This window comes from Manacus vitellinus, unplaced genomic scaffold (assembly GCF_001715985.3).
Source record: "Manacus vitellinus isolate BGI_N305 unplaced genomic scaffold, ASM171598v3 scaffold_47_pilon, whole genome shotgun sequence".
In the NCBI taxonomy this organism is placed as follows: domain Eukaryota; kingdom Metazoa; phylum Chordata; class Aves; order Passeriformes; family Pipridae; genus Manacus; species Manacus vitellinus.
In genome coordinates, this window is record NW_021940585.1 from 2,374,953 (window position 1) to 2,384,856 (window position 9,904).

General features: G+C 59.3%; 2 protein-coding genes across 3 annotated transcripts in view; one reads left to right on the forward strand and one right to left on the reverse strand.

Moving 5' to 3' along the window:
- RHOC (ras homolog family member C) overlaps nucleotides 1-5,464 on the forward strand; it is a 9,645-nt gene extending 4,181 nt beyond the window's left edge. For both annotated transcript variants that reach the window (XM_018079767.2, XM_008922177.3), the window contains exons 2-5: nucleotides 2,961-3,118; nucleotides 3,976-4,096; nucleotides 4,413-4,543; nucleotides 4,673-5,464. In XM_018079767.2, the coding sequence (XP_017935256.1) occupies nucleotides 2,961-3,118; nucleotides 3,976-4,096; nucleotides 4,413-4,543; nucleotides 4,673-4,846 (584 nt within the window). In that variant the 3' untranslated portion in view covers nucleotides 4,847-5,464. The remainder of the gene's footprint in view (nucleotides 1-2,960; nucleotides 3,119-3,975; nucleotides 4,097-4,412; nucleotides 4,544-4,672) is intronic.
- Nucleotides 5,465-5,672: 208 nt separating this feature from the next.
- The window catches only part of MOV10 (Mov10 RISC complex RNA helicase), a 7,508-nt gene continuing 3,276 nt past the window's right edge, over nucleotides 5,673-9,904 (reverse strand). The window contains exons 10-21 of the mRNA XM_029962485.1: nucleotides 9,594-9,755; nucleotides 9,396-9,499; nucleotides 9,070-9,167; nucleotides 8,859-8,978; nucleotides 8,670-8,772; nucleotides 8,347-8,470; nucleotides 8,076-8,267; nucleotides 7,877-7,951; nucleotides 7,644-7,769; nucleotides 7,389-7,477; nucleotides 7,135-7,256; nucleotides 5,673-6,949 (exon numbers count right to left, since the gene is read on the reverse strand). Coding sequence (XP_029818345.1) covers nucleotides 7,142-7,256; nucleotides 7,389-7,477; nucleotides 7,644-7,769; nucleotides 7,877-7,951; nucleotides 8,076-8,267; nucleotides 8,347-8,470; nucleotides 8,670-8,772; nucleotides 8,859-8,978; nucleotides 9,070-9,167; nucleotides 9,396-9,499; nucleotides 9,594-9,755 — 1,308 coding nt within the window. The 3' untranslated portion in view covers nucleotides 5,673-6,949; nucleotides 7,135-7,141. The remainder of the gene's footprint in view (nucleotides 6,950-7,134; nucleotides 7,257-7,388; nucleotides 7,478-7,643; nucleotides 7,770-7,876; nucleotides 7,952-8,075; nucleotides 8,268-8,346; nucleotides 8,471-8,669; nucleotides 8,773-8,858; nucleotides 8,979-9,069; nucleotides 9,168-9,395; nucleotides 9,500-9,593; nucleotides 9,756-9,904) is intronic.

The following is a 9,904-nucleotide window of genomic DNA, read 5'->3' on the forward strand; positions in this document are numbered from 1 at the left end:
CCTCCTTGCCCCGCTCGCCTTCGCGCGCCAGCTCGGGATTAGTAATGGGCTATTTCTGGACGGCTCTCGTGAGTAATGGAATGAGCTGTGCTGAGATTTTGGGTGGGGACGGTGCCTCTGCCCTCTGAGTCACCGCTCGGCATCACGCCGGGCGCGGGAGCCGCCGGGGCCGGAGCCGTCCCGGGTCAGGGAGGCCGAGGGAGGCCGTGGGAAGGAGCTCTGAGTGCGGTGGCTCTGCTCAGTTCGGAGCCCCTGCCGTCCCCCTGGCCGGGCAGTGCGTGGGCAGGGCAGCATTTGGGCAGGAGTGGTGCCACTCTGGTTGGTTTTGGTTTCTGTCCAGTGTCTGCAGACTGGGCACAGGCAGGTCCTGTCTGGGAGCGGGTGTTTGTCTCCTTGGGCATCTGCTGCTCCTCCTGCTGCAGATGTGTCGTCTGTGCTGTGCCGTGGGTGAGATAATGGCACAGCCCAAACTGCTGTTCCTCCTCCATCGCTCTTGGAGATAGGGAGTAGCAAAGCAGCAAATCATGTTTTGCTGCGGGCAAAGGAGCTTCGTATCTGAGTAAACAGACTTTTTTTTGCCCCTGAGCTCTCCTTTTCTCCCGCTCTGGACATGCTGCTTGGAAGGAGGATGAGAGGCATGATTTGCGACAAGGGTCAGATTTGATGACCTTGGAGGTCTTTTCCAACCTTAATGATTCTGTGATTCTAAGGATGATGCATTTCTGTGTCCCCAGGGATATATTGTCCTCCTCAGGCGGGCAGGAGCCAGCAGACTCCTCCAGCCCTTCTATCTGCCTCTGTAACACAAATTCTGTGCCTCCTCAGGATGAGCTCCTGGCTGGCTGTCCCTGCTGGGACAGTGGGTGTCCCTGGCCCAGCTGTCACAGGCAGGAGCAGGAGGGCATGAGGAATAGGGATAGGAGCTGTTCCCCCTCCATGCTCAGCCCCTGCCTCCCTAAAAAGTGCCCGTGGTCCCAAAAAAGGACCCTTTGGGGCACCTTTTATTTTTTTCTCCAGCTTCAGCGTTGCACAAATGTGCTCACCGTTTCTGTGGGCATGCTGCTCCACTGGGATGTGTGCCTGACCCCCAGGCTCCTGGCTGAGGAGTGCTGGATCCTGCCGGATGCAGCCCTTGATCCTCTCTCTTCTCACCTTACAAGTGCCAGCCTTCTATTTCTATTAACAGCTCACAGCACTCAGCAGCCACAAACCATTCCTGCCTCGGCTTGTGAGCCAAAGTGCTTGGAACCTGCAAAGATCCATGGCTACCAGCAGGGCCTGGCCTGGATTTGGGTGAAAACTGTCTCTCTTTTGCCCAAACCATTGGGCAGTTTGATTTGTGAGGCTGGGGTGGTCCCCAGGCTTCGTGTGCCAGGGGTGACCTGCCAGGCATGCCATGGGAGAGAAGAGCTCTGCAGCCTGCCTTTGGAATGTGGCCCAGCCACTCGGGCTCGATTCTTGATCCTTCACTTGCTGCTAATTACAATGTGGCCTGACTTGGGGTTTTCCCCCTTTTCCTCCCTTTTCTGTTGGCTCAGGGTGTGGGTGTGTCACCTGGGTGGGGACAGATGCCTGGCCTTCGTTAAGGCTCAGCTCAATGCCCTGGTTAAATGCCAGGCTTATGATGTCCTGGCCTTCCCAGGGCGATCCCAGCGTGATCCTGGGATGATCCCAGTGTGATCCCCCTGCAGTTCCCTGCATCAGCATCGGTGTGTGTGGCCTTCCCACATGGTTATTTCCCCTGAACCTTCCCAAGGCTCCCAGCATCCCAGACCCTTCCCATCCTGCTGCCCAGGCAGGGGGTATGGAGAGGGACAGGGCTGGTGGGGGGATGTGGCACATCCCTGCCTTCAGAAGCAGTTTTCTTGCTATCTGTAATTTCCCCCAGAGCAGTGTGAATTTTCAGGGATTAAACCCTGAGCTGTCAGCTTGCATCATTCCCGGGATCTCTTCTGGGAAAGGGAGCTGGTGATGTGCCAAAGGCACTTAAGGAGTGGGTCAGGCTCTTGGAACTGAGGCGTCTGGGAAGTTGGGGATGGGAAAGAGATTTTGGTCCCAAGGCTGGGAGGGATGTGATCCCACCACGGATGATTTTCTCATGCCTCATTCAGATGCTGTGCCAGGCGTTTTGTGGCATTGTCCTGGACGACTCCCAGGCTCCTCTGTAATCCCCTTTTGAAACCGAGGGATGCAAAGGCATAGCTTTCCTTGCAGGGCTGCATCCTTTTCCCTCGGGGCAGAAAGCCACCCTCTTTGCCTGGGTTTTGCCTGTGTTTGCCGAGGGATGCCTGGCAGCTTCTCTTGCCGCCAGTGCCAGCGTCGGCTCTCTTGGTTCCGTGGCAAAGGCTCCTTTGTCAGACAGGCTGGGACGGGGCCAGCCCAGTGCTGGGTGCCAGGCACACAGGTCCTGCTTGCCTGGACCTCCAGGAGCTCAGCCTGGCGCGTTCCAGCTGCTGATCGGATTATTTGGGAGCCGGTGAGTGTGCCTGGGTGAGACCTGAGGAATTCATAATCTAAAATAAACCCGGTGTGTTCGTGGCACTCCGAGGTTGTCTGAAACCCCCTTTACCTGGGTGGCAGCACAGCAAAGCCCAGGGAGGGTTGGATGGCTGGGGGGGTGGGTTCCCCATGGGGTGGGTAAGGCAGAGCAGTCTGTCACCTCACTCCAGGTCCCTGTGGGCAGCCACCAGCACTGCCATGGCTGGGACATCACTGGGATGGTTCTCCCAGCCACAGCAGCAGTGCTGGGTGTAAATAGTTCCAGTCAGGCCAGTTCTTGCAGTGCCCATGAGCTGGTGTGTGCAGGAGCTGGTGGGGGCCATCACTGGCTGTTCCCAGTGGGATGTGCCCAGGTGTCCGTGTCTGGTACCTCCCTGGCCATCGTGCACAGGGCTCTGGGGGGCTGGGAGCATGGGCTGCCCGTGGTGCTGTGCCCCAGTCCCCTGCTCCTGTCCCCACAGCGATGGCAGCCATCAGGAAGAAGCTGGTGATCGTGGGAGACGGTGCCTGCGGGAAGACGTGTCTGCTGATCGTGTTCAGCAAGGACCAGTTCCCCGAGGTCTACGTGCCCACCGTGTTCGAGAACTACATTGCTGACATAGAGGTAGATGGGAAGCAGGTAAGAGCCATCATCATTCCTTGCTCATCATTCCCCTTGCTCCCACAGTCCCACTCTGGCAGTGCCACCGCCCAGTGCTGCCACCAGGGCTGGTCCATGTGGATGGGAGCCACTTGGCTCCTGCCTTTCTGGGTCACCCTGAACCTGCCTGTGCTGGTTTAAAGGTAAACCAGCAGGGGAAATGAACTCAGCTCAAAAGAGAGATTATAAGTCAGAAAAACAATTTAATAAAATAATACAATAAGTACGATTATACAGACAAACAGTTGGTTTTAACCCACAAAACCCAAATGCATAACCCAGCACCCTGGGGCATGAACAGGGTGGTGTTCTTTGGGCCCCCTGAGTCCAAAGTAAAAGGAGAGGGGAAAACCTGTTGGTGAGAGTGCTGGTGCAGTCTGGTCAAGGGTGGTGATCGCAGTCTGGTTGAGAGTGGTGGTCTGCAGTCTTCCTCTGGATCCCACGAGTGGTTAAAAAAGTCCCAAGACTCCAAGATTATATATTCTCCAGGTCAGGCCCAGCACTTCCCTCAGGGCAGGGAGCTTCACAAAGGGTGTGAGGACAGGAGCATCCTCCTGTCTCACAGGCCCCTTAACACCCAGTTTATAGCCTGAGGAGTCAGGGCTGCTCTGGGCAGAGGGTGTAAATGGTTCATTGAGAACAGTTTCTGGGCAATGGCATGGAAGGCTCTAGAATACACAGTTTTGGGTTAAACCCATACAGTGATGAACTGGTCCCAGCTATTCTAACTAGGACACTGCCCCAGTTTGAGGAAGATCACAGCTATACCTGAGGAAGATAAATCTGTCACTCCTGGCCTGCAGAGCTGCTGAGCCATTGTCCCTCTCCCCTCCCAGGTGGAGCTGGCCCTGTGGGACACGGCGGGACAGGAGGACTATGACAGGCTGAGGCCCCTCTCGTACCCGGACACCGACGTTATCCTCATGTGCTTTTCCATCGACAGCCCGGACAGCCTCGGTAGGGACCAGGGAGTGAGGGGGGACCTGAGGCTCCCACAGGACTGGGTGCTGCTGCTGAACCCCCCATGGTCTGGGAAGCCTCTGTTCTGCCTCTCGGGGATGCCACAGCTTCCCCTTCATCCCCTGGCTTGGTGTGCACTCCAGGGAAATGCTGGGAACTTGCTGGCTGGGTGGAGGTGGTGGGAGAGGAGGATGCTGTGAGAGGGAGACCTCTCCCTGCTTCCTGTGGCAAAAAGCCCCGGGGCTGGTCCCTGCGGGGAGGCTGGGGAAGAGCAGCCCCTCAGCTCACGGGGTCCCACGTGTGCTGGTTGCAGAGAACATCCCTGAGAAGTGGACGCCGGAGGTGAAGCACTTCTGCCCCAACGTGCCCATCATCCTGGTGGGGAACAAGAAGGACCTGCGGAACGACGAGCACACGCGGCGGGAGCTGGCCAAGATGAAGCAGGTGGGGGCAGCCCCGGGTCCCGCCGCCTCTACCCGTGCTGGGTCCCGGTGCAAAGGGCCGGGTGCCCCGAGGGCAGTCGCTGCTGTGCCCTGGCAATGCTTCCAAACCCTCTTTTTCCTGCTTCTTTAGGAACCGGTGAAGCCGGAGGAGGGGAGGGACATGGCCAACAGGATCAACGCCTTCGGGTACCTGGAGTGCTCGGCCAAGACGAAGGAAGGGGTGCGGGAGGTGTTCGAGATGGCCACCCGGGCCGGCCTGCAGGTCCGCAAGAACAAGAAGCGCAGAGCCTGCCCGCTGCTCTGAGCAGCCCCCCGGCCCCTGCGCCAGCACTGCCTGCCCTGCCCGGGGAGGGAGCACTGGCAGCCAAACGGGACCTCGAGGTGCCAGTACCTGCCCTGAACCCTCTGCACAGGAGCTGCCACCCGAGCCCGCGGGGCGTCCCTGCGGGATTCCGGGGCCACGAGGGGCCAGTGCCTTCAGCACCCGCTGCTCTCCGAGGGCAGGGTGTTTGTGTCGCTCCCCGTGTCGCCCTGTTTTGTACTGATTTCCCTGGTTTTGCCTTTCCCGTGGGGATTGCCGTGGTATTCAGCCTCCCTCCCCAGCTCCGGGCAGGTGCTGCAGAAGCTGGAGGTGCCCACAGCTCGTGTGTGGGGCGTGCTGGGCCCCCGAGGTGCTCTGCCTGCTCCCCCTGCCGTGCAGGCAGCACACACCAGTGTTAGACAGACTTGCCTGGGCAGCTTTAGCCCTGTCTGTGATTAGAGCCGGGCTCAGCTGCTGCCAGGAGTGCTCTGCTCCCGGGATGTGTGCCCAGCCCTGCCGGTATCGCCGCCTTCGGGTCTGCCTCGGTCACGGACTTGGCACCAGTAAACTGAACTGTGTAATTGGGAGAATAAATGCAAACCGGTATTTTAGTAATTGTAACTCTGCTTGCGTGGCATCCTTCCGGCTCTCCTTTGAGCCCCTTGCTGCTCCAGGCTCCTGCCTGGGGACAGAGGCCACGTGCTGCAGGGTGGGGACCTGCTCATCCCACAGCTCCTCTTGCTCCAGCTGCTGCTGCAGAATCAGGGCTCAGCACAGCGTGCTTGGGTAGGATGCCGAAAAACTTGGGAATGATGAACTGCTCCTAGACTTTTTATCTACAAGCAGCAAGGTGTTTATTTATTCAGCGTTGGGAGCAAGCCAGCTAGCGCTGGTCAAACTTGCTCAAAGGCACCAGTGCAAAATCAAGGTATTTGTGCAATCTACATACATGATTACATACGTGTTCATATGATAACAACATCTAATTATGCATATTACTAATAGGCGGGGCCTGGGCAGAGCTTAGGGCGGTGCTTTCTAGATTCTTCTCTTGGTGCTGAGTTTTGGTGGTCATTCCAGCCTTCCACCTCATATTGGGGGTCTTTTTCTCTTCTCCCTCACTTTGACCTTCTTACCTTTCTATTGTTAATGTCCCAACTGCTGAAGCTTGCAGAAACCCTTGGCTCTAAGCCTTTTTCTCCTATTCAAATGTCTACCTTGTCCTAATTTATAACCTCTGGGTTGATTGTATACTGTTTCTAGCATTCTTCTTATGATTAGGTTTAGGTCCAGTAAGCAGAACAGAACAAGTCTTAGCAGCACAGACAGAACAGGTGTTGGGGGGGCTTTCTCAGCAGAGCAAGATACCTCAGTTAACTCTTTTAGGCCTGGCTCTCATTTCAGATAAGAGCCAGGAAGCAGTTTATGTGGGAAGGGCTGGGCAGGAGCTTCCCAGCTGTACCCAGTCCCTGGATGATGGGCACTGCTGTCACTGCTGGAGCCATCCTGGCTCTGGAGCAGGTCAGGACAGGGCTGCAGTGAGCCTGTCCCTGCTCCAGCAGCCCTGTCATCGTGGCAGAGCCCCAGACTCAAGAGACCGTTTTTCTGTGAATATTTATTCCAGGGAAACAAAGTGCCAGCCCAGCCGTGCCAGCTCTCAAGCCAGGCAGCTGCCCTGTTAGGAGCTGAGCCATGCTGTGGCTGGCCAGGTCCCTGCCTGCCCCAGTCACCCACCACAGCAGCACTGGGCTCCCCTGTGCACCCAGTGATGCTCTTTGAAGGCTTAAGCCTTTCACTGAACAGTGAGACCAGTCACAGAGAATTGTTTTGCCATAGCTGTGTCAAAAACTGGTTAAAATGGAGAATGGTCCCAGTCCAGTCCGGGGGTGGTCTCACTCCATAAGGGGAGGGGGCTGCCCTGTGGTCTGTGCCAGGGCTCCTGGCTGGCAGGAAAGGCTTGGCATTATCCTCTGGTCCGGTGGGTTCAGCCCCAACTCTGCAGGGATGCACAGAGACAGGGGGAGTGCAAGGGCTGCTGCAGGCCAGGGGACAGGCTGAGGGGGCTGGAGCTTCATAGGGCTTCTCCTCCTTTCCCACGTAGGTTTCCTGCAGAGAAACCTCATGGCAGAACTGGCCCCCGAGTTGAGGGTAGGGACAGGCAACTCCTAAGTGAGGACCCCTCCTAAACCCTGTCACATATGGGGCAGGAGAAGCCTCCTAGTCAGTGCCTCTAACCCTAACCCTGGCTGTGCTGGTGCCCCAGGGTGCTGGCAGCTCCCAGCCCTGCTCACCTGGGTGTTAAATGTTGAGCCTCAGCCCCTGGAGGTCGGCAACAAGTCTGTCCTGCTCTGTGCCCTCACCCTCGTAGGGGAGTCCTGTATAGCCACCCTCTTCCTTGCAGTACATGAGGAACCTGCGGGCACAGAGCCAGGGGAGGGTGGGCAGGAGGTGGCACTGGCCCTGCTGCTCCCTGGCACTGGTGTGTTGCCAGCAGCAGGGAAGAGCAGGCGACAAGAGTCTGTGGCAGGGGCCAGGAACAGCTCACCTGTTCCAGTGCTCATCCTTGCTGAGCACGGCCGGGTTGCCCACCACGATCAGCAGAGCCTTGGCCCTGGTGAGGGCCACGTTGAGCCTCTGCAGAGGACAGGCCGAGGGGTGTTACCTGGCTGCAGGTAACAGTCGCCCCCTCGCAGCCCCACCTCGGTGCAGGCAGCTCTGCTGTGGCACTGGGCACCCAGAGCAGCCCTGCCTGCCTGTGGGAACCAGGGGGGAGAAGGGGCTGCTCGGGGCAGTGAAGTACCTTGGGGTTCTTCAGGAAGCCCAGCCTGAAGGTCTTGTCGAACTGCAGGTACGCGCTGTAGCTGCGCACGGTGGAGATGAGGATCACGCGCCGCTCCTGGCCCTGGAACTCCTCCACGGAGCCCACCTGGGGCGGGGACAGCAGGTGAGGGGCTGGGAGCACCCCCAGGCTGGGGCTGGCAGGGCTGCCTCCTCCTGCAGCAGGGTGGGCTCCTCTCCATGCCCAGGACTTACCTTCAGCTGGCTGATGTCTGCCAGCCTCTTCAGGACGGGGTCCAGGGAGGTGATGGCTCTCCGAATCTTTTCCACCTGGGGGGAGGCACGTGGCAAAGTCCGGCCACCACAGAGCCATTCTTGCCCATCCCATTCCAGTGTCCCCTGTCCCCTGGGGAGGTCTCTGCCCGTGCCCTGCCTGCAGAGCTGTGCCCCTCACCTGCTTCCTGTAGGGAGAGATGATGCCGATGTCCTTGGGGGACACAGTGGGACAGCCCTTCTTGCCCTGGCTCTGCAGCAGCTTCTTGAGGTAGTCGACCAGCACCTCGATTTCGGCCGTGTTGAAGAACGAGGGGCTCTTCTCCTCTCTCTGGTCTTCCCCACAAACCCCGTGGAAGATTATGGGGAAGCCCTGGGGGTGGAAAACATTGGTCTCTGCTCTGCCTGCTCCTCGGGGCTTCCCCCAGCCCCCTCCCTGCTGCCCCCCTCACCTGTTTGGGAAGTTCCTCCCAGTTGCAATAGAAATTCCGGACATCCAGCCCGTCACTCTCACACGCCTTCAGCTCGCTGTCGTAGAAGAGCTCATTGGGGATCTTGAGGATGGCCTCATGGGACCTGGAAGAGGCAGGATGGTGACCAGGATGGGTGCCACGTGGGCCCAGCACCCTCCCAGGCACTGTGCAGGACAGCAGGTACACTCCCACCTCCCACATCAGCTGGGGCACTACGAGGCTCTGAGGGGGACACACAGATCCTGGATGGGGCTGTGGTCACAGAGCAGCCCCACACCTGCCCGCACCATCCCTGTCCCCACCTGTAGTTCCAGAGCAGTTTGGTGACAAACTGTGGGTCGTATCCTTCACTGGACTTCTGGTACAGGGGGTTGTGCAGCATCAGCCTCTCCAGCAGCGAGGTGCCTGTGCCCAGTGAGATCCCATGGGTCCCTGCAAGGCTGCTCAGCCCCCCCAGCACCAGCAGTGCTCCCACCCCTCTCCCCACTCACCCAAGCCGTGCTCCATGGCCAGCGGGGAGGTCAGGACAGGGCCCAGCTGCTTGGGGTCTCCTGCCAGCACCAGTTGCCCCCCGTTGGGGTTGGTCTTCTGGTCCATGGGAGTCAGGAGCCCTGGGAACAGGGAGAGCTCAGTGGGGGGCAGGGGGGACCCCGGGCCGTGCAGAGATGCTGGTCCCCCAGGCAGCAGCCGGGCACCACTCACCGGCGATGGCGACCACACTCTCCGGCTCTACCGCGTGGCCACACTCGTCGATGAAGACGTGGGAGAAATACCCAGGGGGGAAGTTGGCTGACACCAGCCTGGAGGAGAGGTGGAATGGGGCTGCCTCAGCACCCCTGCCCCACCTGGCCATCCTTCCTCCCTTCCCCTTCATCCTCATCCTCCTGCAGAGGAGAGGTCCCACCTGCTGCCTGCCCTCCTCCACCCCTTCCCACTGAATCCCTGAAGGGCTGCTCTCACAGCCTGGCTGCAAGACAGCCCCTGGGTCCATCCCCCGGGGTACTGGGGACAATCCCAGCTCCTCTGACCTTCCTGCTGTCACCAGCGTGGTGACGAGGACCCGGTAGCGCCCCAGGTACTCCTTGCTCGGGTACACGTAGCTGCTCTGCTCATCGTCCCAGTTGCAGCAGGGCTGGAACGCAGGTACTGGGTGAGATCCAGCTCTCCTGGGGGCTGCCAACTCAGATGTGCTGGCAGGATGCAGGGCTGGAGGGGCAGGGACCTACCCTGATATCAGCAGGCACCTCCCTGTAGTTCCTGGAGCTGGCGATGAGCCTGTAGACATTCCGAGGGGGGATGTCTGGGATGAGGCGCTGGCACAGCAGGTCTGCGGCGCTGTTGGAAGGGGCACAGGCCAAAATCCGGGCCTCCTTGAAGCACGTCCACACCTGGGTGGCAGGAGGAGGTGACAGCACTGAGCCCCACGTGCCAGGGTGGGCAGCAATGCCCGGGGCTGGACCTGGGCACCGGCTGCTCACCTGCTTGATGGCCTCCACCACAGTGACCGTCTTGCCGGTGCCGGGGGGGCCGAAGATGA